This window comes from Thalassophryne amazonica, chromosome 7, assembly GCF_902500255.1.
Source record: "Thalassophryne amazonica chromosome 7, fThaAma1.1, whole genome shotgun sequence".
NCBI classification, from domain to species: domain Eukaryota; kingdom Metazoa; phylum Chordata; class Actinopteri; order Batrachoidiformes; family Batrachoididae; genus Thalassophryne; species Thalassophryne amazonica.
Genome location: NC_047109.1, coordinates 37790298 through 37810957, shown reverse-complemented (window position 1 = coordinate 37810957; position 20660 = coordinate 37790298). Strand labels below are relative to the sequence as shown.

At 40.1% G+C, this 20660-nt stretch overlaps 1 protein-coding gene across 1 annotated transcript in view; it reads left to right on the top strand.

Moving 5' to 3' along the window:
- The window catches only part of cadm4 (cell adhesion molecule 4), a 365953-nt gene that overhangs the window by 153170 nt on the left and 192123 nt on the right, over positions 1-20660 (top strand). The window contains 1 exon segment of the mRNA XM_034174031.1: positions 5570-5660. Coding sequence (XP_034029922.1) covers positions 5570-5660 — 91 coding nt within the window.

Here is a 20660-nt window from a genome sequence, read left to right as displayed (position 1 = left end):
CAGAAAGCGCTGTAACTAGGTTTAAGGATATGATTCCTTCTTTATGTTCTCTAATGTCATATACCAACACAGAGCAGAGTAGCTACCTAAACTCTGTAAGGGAGTTAGAGTATCTTGTCAATAGTTTTACATCCTCATTGAAGACAACTTTGGATGCTGTAGCTCCTCTGAAAAAGAGAGCTTTAAATCAGAAGTGTCTGACTCCGTGGTATAACTCACAAACTTGTAGCTTAAAGCAGATAACCCGTAAGTTGGAGAGGAAATGGCGTCTCACTAATTTAGAAGATCTTCACTTAGCCTGGAAAAAGAGTTTGTTGCTCTATAAGAAAGCCCTTCGTGAAGCTAGGACATCTTTCTACTCATCACTAATTGAAGAAAATAAGAACAACCCCAGGTTTCTTTTCAGCACTGTAGCCAGGCTGACAAAGAGTCAGAGCTCTATTGAGCTGAGTATTCCATTAACTTTAACTAGTAATGACTTCATGACTTTCTTTGCTAACAAAATTTTGACTATTAGAGAAAAAATTACTCATAACCATCCCAAAGATGTATCGTTATCTTTGGCTGCTTTCAGTGATGCCGGTATTTGGTTAGACTCTTTCTCTCCGATTGTTCTGTCTGAGTTATTTTCATTAGTTACTTCATCCAAACCATCAACATGCTTATTAGACCCCATTCCTGCCAGGCTGCTCAAGGAAGTCCTACCATTATTTAATGCTTTAATCTTAAATATGATCAATCTATCTTTGTTAGTTGGTTATGTACCACAGGCCTTTAAGGTGGCAGTAATTAAACCATTACTTAAAAAGCCATCACTTGACCCAGCTATCTTAGCTAATTATAGGCCAATCTCCAACCTTCCTTTTCTCTCAAAGATTCTTGAGAGGGTAGTTGTAAAACAGCTAACTGATCACCTGCAGAGGAATGGTCTATTTGAAGAGTTTCAGTCAGGTTTTAGAATTCATCATAGTACAGAAACAGCATTAGTGAAGGTTACAAATGATCTTCTTATGGCTTCGGACAGTGGACTTATCTCTGTGCTTGTTCTGTTGGACCTCAGTGCTGCTTTTGATACTGTTGACCATAAAATTTTATTACAGAGATTAGAGCATGTCATAGGTATTAAAGGCATTGCGCTGCGGTGGTTTGAATCATATTTATCTAATAGATTACAGTTTGTTCATGTAAATGGGGAATCTTCTTCACAGACTAAAGTTAATTATGGAGTTCCACAAGGTTCTGTGCTAGGACCAATTTTATTCACTTTATACATGCTTCCCTTGGGCAGTATTATTAGACGGTATTGCTTAAATTTTCATTGTTACGCAGATGATACCCAGCTTTATCTATCCATGAAGCCAGAGGATACGCACCAATTAGCTAAACTGCAGGATTGTCTTACAGACATAAAGACATGGATGACCTCTAATTTCCTGCTTTTAAACTCAGATAAAACTGAAGTTATTGTACTTGGCCCCACAAATCTTAGAAGCATGGTGTCTAACCAGATCGTTACTCTGGATGGCATTTCCCTGATCTCTAGTAATACTGTGAGAAATCTTGGAGTTATTTTTGATCAGGATATGTCATTCAAAGCGCATATTAAACAAATATGTAGGACTGCCTTTTTGCATTTACGCAATATCTCTAAAATCAGAAAGGTCTTGTCTCAGAGTGATGCTGAAAAACTAATTCATGCATTTATTTCCTCTAGGCTGGACTATTGTAATTCATTATTATCAGGTTGTCCTAAAAGTTCCCTAAAAAGCCTTCAGTTGGTTCAGAATGCTGCAGCTAGAGTACTGACGGGGACTAGCAGGAGAGAGCATATCTCACCCGTGTTGGCCTCCCTTCATTGGCTTCCTGTTAATGCTAGAATAGAATTTAAAATTCTTCTTCTTACTTATAAGGTTTTGAATAATCAGGTCCCATCTTATCTTAGGGACCTCGTAGTACCATATTACCCCATTAGAGCGCTTCGCTCTCAGACTACGGGCTTACTTGTAGTTCCTAGGGTTTGTAAGAGTAGAATGGGAGGCAGAGCCTTCAGCTTTCAGGCTCCTCTCCTGTGGAACCAGCTCCCAATTCAGATCAGGGAGACAGATACCCTCTCTACTTTTAAGATTAGGCTTAAAACTTTCCTTTTCGCTAAGGCTTATAGTTAGGGCTGGATCGGGTGACCCTGGACCATCCCTTGGTTATGTTGCTTTAGACGTAGACTGTGTTTCATAATTATTGTATGGCCTTGCCTTGCAATGTGGAGCGCCTTGGGGCAACTGTTTGTTGTGATTTGGCGCTATACAAGAAAAAAGTTGATTGATTGATTGATTTCTAATATAACATCAAACAAACCAATCAGATTGTAATCTATTATCCCCTTTAAGCAACAACTCCTCCAGTCAATGCAGTCATATAGATTGTTTGTTCACACTTTCAAATATGACCAGTGGGAGCATTTAATAAGTGGGTTTAGAAAAATCTGAAAAACCAGAAGCAATGGTAAGATTATTCTTTCCATTACATGAATGGACAACATTGATTGTTTGTTTTACACCTAAATAGTTCTTTGCCATTTGATATTTTGCTTACAATTAGGCAGGTGAGAAAGTACTTAGATTTCTTCTGCATGTGTCCACAAGGAAAAATGAGAAAATTCAGTTATCATTCACCAAATTTACATGTCAAGGGTCACGGCCATCAAAGATAAGTGGAGTGTACAATGGATTATTCCCTTTGATCACTTTGAGTGTAGAGAGTCAGACTCAGAGAGTCAGACTCAGACATGCTGCTGTGGCGCTCTGATCGCTGCCCTGTCTTTTATAATCAAATAATGCTGAGTTTATGTGGAAATGATTGTTGTACAAAAGCTTCAGATATAGTAATGTTCAGAATAATAGTAGTGCTATGTGACTAAAATGATTAATCCAGGTTTTGAGTATATTCCTTATTGTTACATGGGAAACAAGGTACCAGTAGATTCAGCAGATTCTCACAAATCCAACAAGACCAAGCATTCATGATATGTACACTCTTAAGGCTATGAAATTGGGCTATTAGTAAGAAAAGTAGAAAAGGGGGTGTTCACAATAATAGTAGTGTGGCATTCAGTCAGTGAGTTCGTCGATTTTGTGGAACAAACAGGTGTGAATCAGGTGTCCCCTATTTAAGGATGAAGCCAGCACCTGTTAAACATGCTTTTCTCTTTGAAAGCCTGAGGAAAATGGGACGTTCAAGACATTGTTCAGAAGAACAGCGTAGTTTGATTAAAAAGTTGATTGGAGAGGAGAAAACTTATACGCAGGTGCAAAAAATTATAGGCTGTTCATCTACAATGATCTCCAATGCTTTAAAATGGACAAAAAAAAACAAAAAAAAAAACAGAGACGCGTGGAAGAAAATGGAAAACAACCATCAAAATGGATAGAAGAATAACCAGAATGGCAAAGGCTCATCCACTGATCAGTTCCAGGATGATCAAAGACAGTCTGGAGTTACCTGTAAGTGCTGTGACAGTTAGAAGACGCCTGCGTGAAGCTAATTTATCTGCAAGAATCCCCCGTAAAGTCCCTCTGTTAAATAAAAGACATGTGCAGAAGAGGTTACAATTGGCCAAAGAACACATCAACTGGCCTAAAGAGAAATGGAGGAATATTTTGTGGACTGATGAGAGTAAAATTGTTCTCTTTGGGTCCAAGGGCCACAGATAGTTTGTGAGATGACCCACAAACTCTGAATTCAAGCCACAGTTCACAGTGAAGACAGTGAAGCATGGTGGTGCAAGCATCATGATATGGGCATGTTTCTCCTACTATGGTGTTGGGCCTATATATCGCATACCAGGTATCATGGATCAGTTTGGATATGTCAAAATACTTGAAGAGGTCATGTTGTCTTATGCTGAAGAGGACATGCCCTTGAAATGGGTGTTTCAACTAGACAATGACCCCAAGCACACTAGTAAACCAGCAAAATCTTGGTTCCAAACCAACAAAATTAATGCCTCACAGATGTGACGAAATCATGAAAAACTGTGGTTATACAACTAAATACTACTTTAGTGATTCACAGGATTGCTAAAAAAGCAGTTTGAACATAAAGGTTTTGAGTTTGTAGCGTCAACAGCAGATGCTACTATTATTGTGAACACCCCCTTTTCTACTTTTTTTTAACTTATAGCCCAATTTCATAGCCTTAAGAGTGTGCATATCATGAATGCTTGGTCTTGTTGGATTTGTGAGAATCTACTGAATCTACTGGTACCTTGTTTCCCATGTAACAATAAGAAATATACTCAAAACCTGGATTAATCTTTTTAGTCACATAGCACTACTATTATTCTGAACACTACTATATCTGTCACAGAGACAGATGATGACTGGAGTGAAGTTTGAAGCAGAAACAAGTAGATAGTCAGTGAATCGCTGCTGATGCTCCAAAATGATGCATGCGCAGTGAAGGCAGGGTGAACTGATTTTAAGGGGGGGAACCGTTCGGTCGGCAACACCGGGGACCAGTCTGAGAAAGGTTGGGCTAGACCTTACCCACTCTATGAGGACACATATTGAAGGTTGATGATGTTGTTGCTGTTTTTACTTTCACTATTAAATGTGGTAGAGGACTGTGACAGATATTTCAAGATATGTTCTTTTGCAATAATTCAGAATTTATACTTTCAAAACTGGACAGTTTTTTGTAGAATTTACAAAATTTGGTGGACAATTCCTGAAATATTCAACATGAGACCACTTCAGCACATGCTGATCTGAATGAGAAGGTAGAATTCGTCTTGTCAACTGCAGACACATGGACCAATGGTTAACACAAACCCACTGGATTTTTATAACTTTAACTTCATGTGATATCTAACACCACACAATCCTCAGTGCACCATTTTGCTTTCAGACCAAACACAAATATCATCTTCTTTCACTTCGATCTGAGCTCAGCCGTCTCAGGTGGTGTGAGTGCACTTTGTCGGTCTGCACGATGTTTGAGTGACAGCATATCAGCTGAAACCAACCAAAGCAAACAGCCACCACAGATGATGTGAAGTCATCAGATCTCAGTGCATCCTCACTGTAACTGTACGCCAAGACAAACAAAGAGCAGCTCATGAATTTATTTTCTCCTCACGTTCTTGATAAATGTTCCACAGTCATATCAAATATTTACCATTGCTGTTACATCTCTTATGCAATTTGCCAGCGGTATACTGTTTGTTGTCAACTGAAATGATTCATATTTAACACTTGTGTAATTCCTGCCGCCAGACATCTGGCCGTAATCAACGACTGTCACAAAGGATTTACCTTCCGATTGCTCGGTTATAGGAGTAAGTGTAGTACAGCAGCTGCTGGAGCAGTGGGCGACTTATGATAACAGGTGTCTCAACTGTCATGATGTCTGCTGGTTGCCATGGAAACAGCTGTTAAAGACTTCTCCTGCCACTGTGTCACTTTTCACTTGTTCCTTCTTTGTGTGCTCGCATTCTTCATTTGGCTTCGTCTTTGTGGCGTAATTTTGATCCAGTCTCTCTCTCTTCTCTCTCCCTCTCTCCCTCCCCCTCCAGTTGCGCCGACAGTGAAAATTGTTCCGCCTTCCGGTATTTTGCGAGAAGGCGACTCACTTAGCCTCACCTGCTCCGTCACTGGGAACCCGTTGTAAGTATTTGCTTCAGTGTGAAATGATTTTGCTTTGGCACCAGTTGCACCCAACGGATACTTTGTGCTTCCTACAGACACAACAACATAAATGTTATTGGTGCAGTACATAGTCCAACATGAGTAGTATTTTTCCCAGCGACTATACACCAAAACATAATTAAATTTATGTATGCAGTGTCAAATCAAAAGTTCACAATGTTCACAAAAACCTCAAAAAGCATGACAAGAGTAAGTAAGGTCAAGACCCATCCTATGACAAGCACATTGGCCGCCACAGTACGGAGAATCTCCCTCAGCATTTTTTGGATTATAGGAAGCAAACTGAGTGGGGTGATCATAAGATAATAAAACTAAACCACCACAAGGAATTGTCAGAACATGCAATGACAGAAATGTTGCAGCTAAACAACTGTGTACACAAAGGGTGGCTGAAAAGTTCTGTCTCCAATGCAGTTATTTCAACAGCAAGCAAGACATCAAAGTTAAAGCTCAAGAAAAATATTTTGCTTAGTAACTATTGCTTCACCAAACAGATTTTAACTGCAATTAAAAGTCCCGGTTACATGGCACTGCGAAGGACACCGAAGCCAAAAAGAAACAAGAAATTTCGACTTACGTTGACTTTCTGAGACATTGTTTAACCATCGTCCAGCTTCGTTCCTGTAGCTGGCGTTTCGTCAGAATTTTCAAACTGTTGAAAAATGTAAAGGAATCCTGACGACAACCTCAAGTGTATGTTACCAGTACGTATTTAATTAAAAATAAAAATAAAAAATAGTGTGTAGAGTGAAAGGCTGTTTAGCTCAGTGTCACACATTGTAGATTAAAAACAGAAACAGGCTCAAAGCCGATAACACAGAGAAGCTTCTTTTTATCAAAAAGAATCTGCCCCTCACATTTTTAAAAAAAGGCTTTCAGCATAGACAAAAGTTATTGATGGACAGTTTAGTTCTGTTCCTGGTGTTGTATATTTTGTAGTGCTGAAGTCCACAGGTTACAGTTCAGTGAGATGTCTGGCAATGTCATGTTTGTTAGGAAATACACAATTAATGTTAAAGGACAATTTGTTGATAGTCAAAAGTGATGTTACATGATTTAAGTGAAATGTTCGTAAATAAAAACAAAGCTATTGACACTTGTAAACTGTTGCAGTCAAAAAGTAAGGAACAACTGATGCATACAAACACGTTTTAAAAGTATCCATAAAACTGTAATTCTATCATTAAGTATTCGTATTGGTACTCTGTACCAAATTGTATGTACTCGTACTTGTACTCCGTCTGGACAAAAGTGGTATCAATCGGTGCATCCCTAATTGATTCAGTTGACAGGTGAAACAGTGTGATGCTTGCTCGCTGCCTGCTTCCATCCATTTTTTGTGAGGCACATTGAATGCACCACAGAAGGAAGCCAGAAAGCACATTTGTACTACACCAAACATGCAGGTCTGCGAGAACCACAACAAGCGTTGGAAGTAGGGTTGTGTGATTGAAAACCAGTTTCTTTAAAGTATGTGTAAGAAATGATTCAGTCCACTGACATCAATAGCCTTTTTGCTTAACGATCCCCTTATCGGTCCTTCAGTTCAGGACACCGGAGCGGCCATGAGGGTGTTTATCGAGTAAATGATAATTTCTCAAAGTTGACTGCAGACTACAGCTGGTCTGCTCGAAGCTGAAGCAATGAAGCAGCGCTGCAACCCACTGTTCGCTGGTTCTCTGCTTCGCTGGTTTTCAGAAGTGGCAAGTCCGCAGTTTCTTCATTGACACTTCGCAAAGCCATTTAAAGATGTCAACTGTGAGTCACCTTTGTGTGGATTGACGTGACGAAATGGGACTCTTGTCTTGTTGCGGGCAAGAAACGAGAGTCATCCTCCATTCCACACCGGAGTTTTACACGATGGTTCTCTGGCGTGAGCACCAGCCAGTGCATGAACTGAAGTTGTCCAACAGGTAATAGAATTAATAATAATAATAATAATAATAATAATAATATCCTCTGTTTTGTGGGATTAAGTGCACAGCTCCAAAGAGCCGTGCAGTTTTAGGTCACAGTTAGTAACTTCAGAGCAAATCGCCGTTTTAAGTCAAATGACAACTCTTTCCAAACAGTATAATACAAACAATAAAGTACAACTGACCAAAATCGTTTTTTTCCCCCAAATGAGATGTCGTCCGTTCTTTATGAATTACATTGATGTTGACGTGCAGGCGGCTGCAAGAGCTCAGCTCAGGGTCTATGGAATTACATTTGTCCCATTAATATCTGAAAGGAAATGCTTTAGACAAGAACTACAGATTTTATTTCTATTTTTATCCAGAGATCAAGGATCCATCATGTACATCAAGGATCCAGTGACCATGTACAGATTTTGTTGATTTTTATTTATCTCCAGAGATCAAGGATCCAGTGAACAATTTCATATTTATTTACTTTAAGACTCAATAAAATGTTGTTGACATACAAAACCTGTAAAGCTTACTTTTAGTACACCAGAAATTCCAAGAGGTATTGATAAGGGAATCAATAAAGAATCACATCGATAAGCAGAATCGGTAATGGCATCAATATTGATAAAATCTTATCAATACCCATCCCTAATTATATTGCACCAAATCCCATTGTGTCGCATTGTGAGCAGTGTTGCCACAGTTACTTTGAAAAAGTAATCCAATTACTGATTACTGATTACTCCTTGAAAAAGTAACTTAGTTACTTTACTGATTACTCAATTGTAAAAGTAACTAAGTTAGATTACTAGTTACTTTTTAGTTACTTTCCCCAGCTGCTGGACAACAACCCACCTCAACATGACAATGGATACCTGTTTTGCCAAAACTCACTTTATAGTCACCCTTTCTTGACTTCAATGAAACAAATACTTGTTTATCAAAAGTAAAATAAAGACCTCTTTCTTGACCTCATATTTAACTGTTGACAGCACTGTACAGTAAAACTTGCAATTTCAAACTGTTTATAAATGTAACTATTAAATTCTAGACATTTTCTAACATTAAATTCTCTCTAAACATTTTACTTGTCGAAATTAGTATTATTTAAGTAGTATTAGTAGTTGTAGTAAAAAAACGGCTTCAAAACTGGACCTTTAATCTAGGGTGTTGTGAGGAGGGGGACATCCTTGTCCCACGCCCCCATTCCATCTGGATTCGCCCCTGCTTTGGCGTTTGAGCACAAAGAATGGATAACATTTAGTTATGCAGAAAACATAACTAGATTACAGGTAAGAAAGTTTTATTGCGTTTTTCACATCATGTGGTTCTCAGAAAGAGAGTTTAGGTGCATTTGAGTGGAAAATAGTGTTAGTTGTTGACGCGTCGCAGAGGATCAGCTGTTTTTAACAAACAGATACAGAGCGGCTCAGCTCAGAATTCTAAATAAAGGAGGGAAAAAAGTATAAAAATGTCTTTGTAAAGCTCAGTGCAGGTGTGCTGATCACCGCGCTTTAAGAGGTGAGGACGAGTCGAGCAGCTGCAAAAAAACGTGGACGAAAAGCTCACAGCTCGCTTAAAGTGGGCAGTTCAGTCGAACCCTGACCTCCTGCCCACAGACCAAGTTTAATGCTGCTATCGACCCACAAGAAAAATAATAGTAACGCACAGTGACATGGAGAAGTACTTTAATCTGATTACTGATTTGGAAAGATTAACGCGTTAGATTACTCGTTACTAAAAAAAGTGGTCAGATTAGAGTAACGCGTTACCGGCATCACTGATTGTGAGGAACTGAATCGCTATCAAATACATATCAAATCACATAAAATTGGGACCAGGGGTGAATCGTATTGCATCTTATCATCAGCATTGTCATGTATCGCTACATGTATCGTATCACTGGTAGTGTATCGAGGTGCGTATCACATCGTTGTCAGTGAGGAGATTTACATGCCTAGTGCTTTCACATCACAGTCTTCAATCACACCACAAAAAGTCACCAATTTTTTGGAAAAAAAAGACGCCGGAGGGTCTGAATAGTTGCTAAGTTAGTAACTTGCTCCACATCTTCTTCTCCATTTTTTTTGTGAACACGTTACAGCACCACACATGGCATATGTACTGCAGCATTTTCAAGTAGTTTCACTGAATCTGTGAGAACAGAAATATTTCATTACATTTGAAAATGACAAAGAAAAAGATTGTACAGGGAAAGTTCAGTTTCAGACAAGGCCTTAAAAATATGGGATGAAATTAAATGAAAATAATAAATGAGCCATCATTTTATTGCGAGGGCTTATGCAGGGGGAACTGTAGCGCTCGCCCTCACAGCGCTGCCCCAATGACCGAGCCTGGAGGAGGCGCCCAATAACAGCCACAGGTTCACAGCATCAATTGCAGGTGCAATGGCATACTCACACTCACTCACTCATCTTCAACCACTTACTCCATTTAAGGATTGCAGGGGGCTGGAGCCTATACAAGCAGTCATCGAGCGCAGGATGCCAGTCTGTCGCAGGGCCACATATAGACAAACAAACACATTCACACCCGCACGCACAGCTACAGACAATTTAAAGTTTCCAATCTATCTAACCTCCATGTCTCTGGATGTGGGAGGAAACCGGAGCACCTGGAGAGAACCAACGCAAACATGGGGAGAACACGTAAACTCCACACAGAAAGGCCACAGGTGGGAATCGAACCCATTATCTTCTTGCAACAGTGCTAACCACTAATCCACCACAGTGGCATAGTCCTCACAGAATTTGTGGAACACAGCAACACTGTCAACTCTGAACAATAAGTGGACACTTCAGAACAGCTGTGCAAAAGACTCAGTTCTTCAGCATGATAATACTCGTCCACACACAAGTTGACAAACACAGGAGGCACTGCAACAAATGAAATCTAACCACACCCTCCCTACACTACAGTCCAGAGCTCGTGCCCTCTGGCTTTTGCTTTTCTTAAGCTGAAAGAAGACCTGATGGGACACAGTTACACTCATGATGCAGAGGTACAAGCAGCTGTGCACCGCTGGTGCAAAGAGGAGACACCTAATTTCTTCACCAATGGCATGCAAAAATTTGTCCGGCATTGGCGTAAAAGCGTGGAAAGGGAAAGTGGAAAACTAATGATACTGTCTGACAGAGAAGATTCCAAGCCTTAACCATATACATATACATATATGCGATTCATGTGATTATCTTGCTTGTTGCTGAAATAATTGCACAGAATGAAGAACTTAACGCTCATATGTACGTAGCCGAGCACTCACATTGATGCAATAGTTGAAAAGAAATATTTTCCAGTGTGCCTGAAGTCTGTGCATGTGTTTGCGTGTGTGTAAATTGAGACACTTTAATTATATGTGTATGTTTTCATAGTTTTTATGTATTAATTACACTTTACACAGGCAGAAGTACTGTAATGCCCGTGATCTGTCAGAAAACCACTGAACCACTTTGATAAAAATTCTAAACAGCCTTTATTTTTAGCTAATGTGATTAGCGTGGAAAACATGCACAGAGTGAACATAAAATGTTCCATGTGGGAGCAGGCTGGTGGCCTGGTAGTAAACATGGATGAGTGGTTGATACACTAGAAGGAAAGCCAGAGGGAGACTGTGTCAGTAAGAGTCAAAACCAAGCTCCAACCTCCAGCCCTCTAAAATGAAGGAAATGCAGAAGTGGAAAATTTTGCAGTTCATGGAATGGCCACTTGAGGCTGGTGCCAAAGAAAGGTACTTCCCATAGAAGCCCATGTCAAACTGTCCAGCTTTACAACAGAAATAAACACGTTTACAGCTTGGTACAAAAAATGTTTTTTATGACAAATGCACACAGGGTGACATTTATATATATATATATATATATATATATAGATATATATATATATATATATTATATATATATATATATATATATATATATATATATATATAAAAAACGCAGCAGTTTCACATATTTTATGCCACAAAGTTAGGAATAATGAGGGTGTGGTCACTTTGAGTGACAGGTAGTGTGTCCAGTGAGTTGATTCCAAGACTCCACTAGCTGTGATGGCTAGCAGTGTCTGCTAGCCGTTGAGGTCCATCTGTGTCTGTCCTTTCTAAGCATTTTATGGCCCTGTGTGGATGAGAGCAGATTCAACATCAATTTAAACATGTGCAACCAATTTTTTGTTTTTTAAAGTTATTTATGATGTATGCTGTATAATCATTCCACTCTGACAAAAGAACAGTTCAAAGACATTACTAAATGCCCAAAATTACCATGACATAATGGCCCGTAATGAGTGTATACATCCAACCACAACTATAGTGCTTGACAAAGGTTTCTCAAAGTAATCTCTTTCCCATGTGGTTATATCAGCTGTTGATGAATGATGGCTCTGGATGCAGCCTTTAAGTTCATATTATAATTCATTTTAACTCTTTTTCTAGCATTTAGGCATTAGGTGGTAATATTTTTTTGGGAGGGGCTAACTTTGTTCTTTTTGTGAATGGACAATGGCTGAAAGAGGAGAAGAAACAAATTGGTTTGGTGAATTTACTGGGTAGCTGTGGAATGAACAACCATGGTATTGAACTTCTTAAAAAGAATAAAAGGTTGGTAGATTTTGTTTTCAAATTATGAGCAGCTTTGGTACGTTTAATTGATTATGTATTTTTTTTTACTTGCTCTGGATTTTTGCTGCTGGTGTGAATGATGTCTGTGGTATTGCTCTGTCAGTATCTCCATGTCAGGTGTGCACAAGCATAATGTACAGCAGCTTGGCTGGAATCTGCTTTATTCTGATTGTTTTGTTTCAGTTTATGGCATTTTTTGCTTGATTGGTGGTTATATGTGGCTCCCTTGAGGTTTCTCGTTTCTTTGTGTTAATGGTTCTGATCCAGCTCCCAGCCTTAGTCAGAAAGCTTTTCTCTTTTCCTGTGTGTGTTCTCTCTCTCTCTCTCTCTTGCTTGTCCACCCACTCCACACATGCACATGCACTGTCTTGTTTCCTAATAGAGCCACGCTACTCTTATAACATTTTGTAAAAACAGTAATTTAGGATATATGTGATGTCTGTTTGTGATGCTGCATCGTGTCATACTGCATTTAATTACAGGAGGAGAGCTTTGAAGGCCTGGTATATAATGCACGGCCCACCATGGGCTCAGATGGATGTTAACATTTGTTTTGTAGTATATATGTTATTAACTACTGATTTTCTGTTATTAAAACTTCAGTAATCTCATATATGCTTAAACAAAATATCATTTTGCAGTTCATCTCGACTAAATAGAAACACCAGATATTGTATTTTATTGAGCTCTTTTGTGTTATGAGTTTCTGTGTACGCCCTCATGCAGTGCTACTTTCCCAGACAAAGTATCTTCTGTTGAGCCCTCAGGTTGTGCACAGCAGACTCTCGCTCAGCCACCGTGGGTGTTTCTCGACCATATGCTTGCAGTGGCAAACTGTCCAGACAAAGAGAATGGGCTCCAAACAACAACAGAATATAGTAATTCAATTTAATTCCAACTTATTTTCATTTATATAGCACCAAATCACAACAAAGTTGCCTCAAGGTGCTTCACACAAGTAAGATCTAATCTTACCAACCCCCAGAGCAAACACACAGGCGACAGTGGTAAGGGAAAACTCCCTCTGATATTTGAGGAAGAAACCTCAAGTAGACCAGACTCAAAGGGGTGACCCCCTGCTTGGGCCATGCTGCCGACACAGTTTACAAAACAATTCACAAAACGAGTATACAGGAAATCTTACCGGTGCATAAGACAGGAGGGTTGCAGGAACAGACACCACACCCATCTCTGGATGGAGCCACACCTCAAACAGAGAGAAAAAAACAGAATCAGGCATCAGAAAGACAACAAATACAGTGTAATTTCTCAGCATTAAGCAACAAGAAAAAGAAAAGAAATACTAAGGTGATCGCCGGCTACTAGCCATAAGCTTTACTAAAAGACTCAGAATTTAGATAAAGTTGAGGCCGTGGCCCTCTCCATTTCCTAATAAAATGAATTAAAAGAGTAAAAGGGATAGTAACGTACTATGCCAGTACGCCAGCCATACAAAAGAGAAAATAAGTGTGTCTTAAGTCTGGCCTTGAAAGTCTCCACAGAATCTGACTGTTTTATTGAAGCAGGGAGATCATTCCACAGAACAGGGGTATGATAAGAGAAAACTCTGTGACACTCAGACTTTTTATTCACCCTAGGGACACAAAGTAGTCCTGCACCCTGAGAACGTAAAGCCCGGGCCGGTATGTGGGGTTTAATTAGGTCAGCTACAGTAAGGAAAATAAGTATTTGAACACCCTGCGATTTTGCAAGTTCTCCCACTTAGAAATCATGGAGGGGTCTGAAATTTGCATCTTAGGTGCATGTCCACTGTGAGAGACATAATCTAAAAAAAAAAAAAATCCAGAAATCACAACTGCTGCAAATAAGTATTTGAACACCTGTGAAAATCAATGTTAATATTTGGTACAGTAGCCTTTGTTTGCAATTACAGAGGTCAAACGTTTCCTGTAGTTTTTCACCAGGTTTGCACACACTGCAGCAGGGATTTTGGTCTACTCCTCCATACAGATCTTCTCCAATTCATTCAGGTGTGGAGTTTCAGCTTCTTCCAAAGATTTTCTATTGAGTTCAGGTCTGGAGACTGGCCAGGCCACTCTAGGACCTTGAAATGCTTCTTACGGAGCCCCTCCTTAGTTGCCCTGGCTGTGTGTTTGGGGTCATTGTCATGCTGGAAGACCCAGCCATGACCCATCTTCAATGCTCTTACTGAGGGAAGGAGGATGTTTGCCAAAATCTCACAATACATGACCCCATCCATCCTCTCTTCAATACGGTGCAGTCATCCTGTCCCCTTTGCAGAAGAGCACCCACAGAGTATGATGTTTCCACCCCCATGCTTCATGGTTAGGATGGTTTTCTTGGGGATGTTCTCATCCTCTAAACATGGTAAGTGGAGTTTATTCCAAAAAGCTCTATTCTGGTCTCATCTGACCACATGACCTTCTCCCATGCCTTCTCTGGATCATCCAGATGGTCACTGGTGAACTTCAAATGGGCCTGGACATGTGCTGTCTTGAGCAGGGGGACCTTGCTGCCCTGCAGGATTTTAAACCATGACAGCATCATGTGTTACTAATGTAATCGTTGTGACTGTGGTCCCAGCTCTCTTCACGTCACTGACCAGGTCCTCCTGTGTAGTTCTGAGCTTTCTCAGAATCATCCTTACCCCACAAAGTGAGATCTTGCATGGAATCCCAGACCGAGGGAGATTGACAGTCATCTTGTGTTTCTTCCCCTTTCTAATAAATAATCATAACAGTTGTTGTCTTCTACCAAGCTGCTTGCCTGTTGTCCTGTAGTCCATCCCAGCCTTGTGCAGGTCTACAGTTTTGTCCCTGGTGTCCTTAGACAGCTCTTTGGTCTTGGCTGTGGTGGACAGGTTGTAGTGTGATTGACTGAGTGTTTGAACAGGTGTCTTTTATACAGGTAACAAGTTCAAACAGGTGCAAATAATACAGGTAAAGAGTGCAGAATAAGAGGGCTTCTTAAAGAAAAATTAACAGGTCTGTGTGATCCAGAATTCTTGCTGGTTGGTAGGTGTTCAAATACTTATTTGCAGCAGTAACATACAAATAAATTATTAAAACATCATACATTGTGATTTCTGGATTTTTTTTTTTTTTTTTAGATTATGTCTCTCACAGTGGACATGCACCTAAGATGAAAATTTCAGACCCCTCCATGATTTCTAAGTGGGAGAACTTGCAAAATCGCAAGGGTGTTCAAATGCTTATTTTCCTCACTATAGGTAGGGAGGTGCCAGTCTGTGAACAATTTTATAGGCCAGTAGCAGAATATTAAAATCTGATCTCACAGGGACAGGAAGCCAGTAAAAAGATGTCAAAATGGGTGTGATATGGTCAAACTTTCTGTTTCGCATCAAAGGTCTGGCAGCAGCATTTTGAACCAATTGGAAACCCATAATGCTGGACTGCGGTAAACCAGAAAATAGGAATAGGAAAATAGGGCATTGCAGTAGTCCAATCTAGTCGAGACAAATGCATGAATCAGGGTCTCAGCATCAGCCATTGACAGGATGGGATGAATCTTCACTATATTTCACAGGTGAAAGACAGCAGTCCTCATAATATCTCTAATGTGGAGGTCAAAGGATAATGTAGGATCAAAAATTACCCCAGGGTTCCTCACTTTGTCAGTGTGATGTATGACACATGAGCCTAGGCTAAGCGTTAGCTGGTCAAATTGATGCCAATGTCTCAATGGACCAAGAACCATCATTTCATTCTTATCAGACTTTAAAAGTAGGAAGTTGTTAGACATCCAGCTTCTCACTGATGCAAGGCAATCTTCTAAGGATTTTATGTGGATGAGATTGCCAGCAGTTTTCAGCATATAACTGAGTATCATCAGCATAGCAGTGAAAGGTAACCCCAAAACACCTCAATATGTGCTCAAGTGGTGCTATATAAAGGGAGAAAAGCAGGGGGCCTAAGATGGACCCCTGTGGAACCCCAAATTTAACATCACTAAGGTTAGAGGTAGTGTTATACAAAACACAGTGAGAATGACTGGTTAAGTATGACGTCAACCATGGAAGGACACTCCCAGTAATCCCAAATTGATCCTCCAACCTGTTGAGTAGAATATGATGATCCATGGTATCAAATGTAGCACTGAGATCTAACAGCACCAGAACCATCATGGTGCCCGAATCTATTGCAAGCAGAAGATCATTCACCACTTTAGTGAGAGCTGTCTCTGTGGAATAGTAATTTCTAAAAGCAGACTCCAGTGGCTCAAAAAGATCATTCTCAGTAAGGTGGTCCACGAGCTGCCGTGACACCACTTTTTCCAGAATTTTAGAGCAAAATGATAGATTTGATATCGGCCTGTAGTTTTTCAGTACACTAGGGTCGAGATTAGATTTCTTAAGTAATGGTTTAATCACTGCGGATTTGAAACATTTAGGAACAAATCCAGAAGTTGAAATGAGATATTAATCATTTCCAGCACAGTCAGCCGAAGACTGGGCCACAGGTCTTTAAACAGTTTTGTTGGTATAGGATCAAATAAACAGGTTGTGCTTTTTGTAGACGTTACAAGTTTCGTCCGCACGCCTAGTGAGATACTATCAAATTCTGTAATTCTAGGTAATACCTCAGTAATGTTGCCCACCTCAATAACAGGGTGTAGTGGGTTAAGGCATGCTGGGATATGTTTAACCTAATGTCATCTATTTTCTTCTCAAAGTCATCCAAGAAATCTTGTGCAGTAAAAGAAGAGCGATTTACAGGTGGTTGTCCATGAATAAGTGTTGCCAGCGTGTCGAACAAGAACTTTGAATTATGCTTGTTTTTGTTGATCAAATCAGAGTAATAGGTCCACTTTGTAGTCAGTAGTGCATGATTATAGTCTAAGATAGCATCACGCCACACGAAGTGGAATGCTTCTAATTTTGAACTACGCCATTTCCATTCTAGACCTCTAGCCTTATGCTTGAGTTCATGCAAATAGTGATTGAACAGAGGTGACTGTGTTTTGGTGGGGCGTGGTTTTGATAAAATAAGTCTGCTTTCTTGGCAGTAAAGCTAGTGTAGAAAAGTCCAGTCACGCTGAGCTCCACAGCTTTCAGAATTGTGAATAAAAGCATGTCAAAGGTTAAGAGGATCCCATAACATTTTGACATCAAAATTGTTCATAAAAAATATTAAAATAATGATTAACCTGAATTAGTTTCCATGAAAAAATATTATGATTATTTATGACGCACAGTGATTTCGTGGTTAGCAGTGTTTGCGAAGCTTCCCTCCAGATGTTCTGGCACTTTTCCCACATTTTGTTATTTTACAGCCTTATTCCAAATTAGATGAAATTCATTTTTTCCCTCAAAGGTCTACTCACAACACCCCATAATGACAACATGATTTTTTATTTTTTTTTTTGCAAATTGATTAAAAATAAAACACTAAGGAATTACATCTACATAAGTATTCACATCCTTTGCTCAATACTTTGTTGATGTACCTTTGACAACAATTACAGCCTCAAGTCTTCTTGAATTTGATTCCTCAAGCATGGCACCCCTTTGTGCAGTTTGGCCCATTCCTCTTTGCAGTACCTCTCAAGCTCCATCAGGTTGGATGGTTAGCGTCACTGCACAGCCATTTTCAGATCTCTCTAGAGATGATCAGTCAAATTCAGGTCTGGGCTCTGGCTGGGCCACTCAAGGACATTCACAGAGTTGTCCTGAAGCCACTGCTTTGATATCTTGGCTGTATGCTTAGGGTCATTGTGCTGCTGAAAGATGAACCTTCCCCCAGTCTGAGGTCAAGAGTACTCTGGAACAGGTTTTCATCCAGGATGTCTCTTTAAATGGTAAATGCACTACATTTATATAGCGCTTTTCCATCTGCATCAGAAGCTCAAAGTGCTTTACAATAATGCATCACATTCACCCATTCACAGAAACACACACTGACATCAGGGTGCTATCATGCAAGGCGGTCATGACACACCGGGAGCAACGAGGGATTAAGGACCTTATCCTAGGGCCTTTAGTGATTTTCTGGTCTGACTGGGTTTAATATATACTCAACAAAAATATAAACGCAACACTTTTGGTTTTGCTCCCATTTGTATGAAATGAACTCAAAGATCTAAAACTTTTTCCACATACACAATATCACCATTTCCCTCAAATATTGTTCACAAACCAGTCTAAATCTGTGATAGTGAGCACTTCTCCTTTGCTAAGATAATCCATCCCACCTCACAGGTGTGCCATATCAAGATGCTGATTAGACACCATGATTAGTGCACAGGTGTGCCTTAGACTGTCCACAATAAAAGGCCACTCTGAAAGGTGCAGTTTTGTTTTACTGGGGGGGGGGGGGATACCAGTCAGTATCTGGTGTGACCACCATTTGCCTCATGCAGTGCAACACATCTCCTTCGCATCATCCATGAAGAGAACACCTCTCCAACGTGCCAAACGCCAGCGAATGTGAGCATTTGCCCACTCAAGTCGGTTACAACGACGAACTGGAGTCAGGTCGAGACCCCGATGAGGACGACGAGCATGCAGATGAGCTTCCCTGAGACGGTTTCTGACAGTTTGTGCAGAAATTCTTTGGTTATGCAAACTGAATGTTTCAGCAGCTGTCCGAGTGGCTGGTCTCAGACGATCTTGGAGGTGAACAAGCTGGATGTGGAGGTCCTGGGCTGGTGTGGTTACACGTGGTCTGCGGTTGTGAGGCTGGTTGGATATACTGCCAAATTCTCTGAAACGCCTTTGGAGACGGCTTATGGTAGAGAAATGAACATTCAATACACGAGCAACAGCTCTGGTTGACATTCCTGCTGTCAGCATGCCAACTGCACACTCCCTCAAATCTTGCGACATCTGTGGCATTGTGCTGTGTGATAAAACTGCACCTTTCAGAGTGGCCTTTTATTGTGGGCAGTCTAAGGCACACCTGTGCACTAATCATGGTGTCTAATCAGCATCTTGATATGGCACACCTGTGAGGTGGGATGGATTATCTCAGCAAAGGAGAAGTGCTCACTATCACAGATTTAGACTGGTTTGTGAACAATATTTGAGAGAAATGGTGATATTGTGTATGTGGAAAAAGTTTTAGATCTTTGAGTTCATCTCATACAAAATGGGAGCAAAACCAAAAGTGTTGCGTTTATATTTTTGTTGATATATATATATATATATATATATATATATATATATATATATATATATAGACATACAAATGACATTAAATATAAAAAATAATGATGAAATATGAAGTGTGCATCATATCTATATTATAATAGCCAAGTGGCGTCTGTGTGCATGCGTGTGTACATCTTTGGTCATGGTGAAACCACGGAGAGCTGACATTTGCCGTTTGGTATGCTTATGTACTTTGGGTCAAGGATGAATGTTAATCTAATTGTATCTGATGGGAAGCCTTGTGGATTTAAAATATCAGGGAAAAACACCACAAACCTTCAATAATTCAGCAAGTGTATTTTGTCAGGTCATGCTAACATTCAGTATTTCAGATGTGTGAAACGCTATATTGACTGAAATGGTAATCAGAAATAATCTGTTTTTGATCAAAAAGACTAAAATGACTCGACTGAAGCGAGACTAAAATGCATTCAGTTCTCTGACAGAGTAAAAAAATTATATGAAATACTAATTATGACCAAAACTAAGAAGAACATTTGACACAAGACTAAGACTAAATTAAAAACAGGTCACGAAATTAACATTAAAGGTGACAAAACTCAGTCCACCAGGGTGGTGCTGAGATGAAAGAATGAATATACAGGATGTGTGAAAATGAAAAAGCAGGGACAGAGTTCTGACACACAGCTGTGGATGAAGGATGAGACCTGAAATCTTGACAGAAGTGACTCACTCTGTACATTCATCTTTCCCTCAATCCTGACTAGTCTCCCAGTTCCTGCTGCTGAAAATCATCCTCACAGCATGATGCTGACACCACCATGCTTAGGGGATGGTGCAGGGATGGTGCCTTGTTTCCGCCAAACATGATGCCTGGCGTTCACGCCAAAGACTTCTTTGTCTTATCAGACCAGAGTATTTTATTTCTCATGTTGTGAGAGTCCTTCAGGTGCCTTTTGGCAAACTCCAGCTGGGCTGCCATGTGACTTTTACTAAAGAGTGGCTTCCGTCTGGTCACTCTACCATACAGGCTGAATTTATGGATTGTTGCAAAGATGGTTGTCCTTCTGGAAGGATCTCCTCTCTCCACAGAGGAATGCTGGAGCTCTGACGGCGTAACCATCAGGTTCTTGGTCACATCCCTGACTAAGGCCCATCTCCCCTGATCGCTCAGTTTAGACGGACGTCCAGCTCTAGGAAAAGTCCTGGTGGATTTGAACCTCTTCCATTTTCAGATGATGGAGGCCACTGTGCTCACTGGGACCTTCACAGCAACAGAAATGTTTCTGTACCCTTCCCCA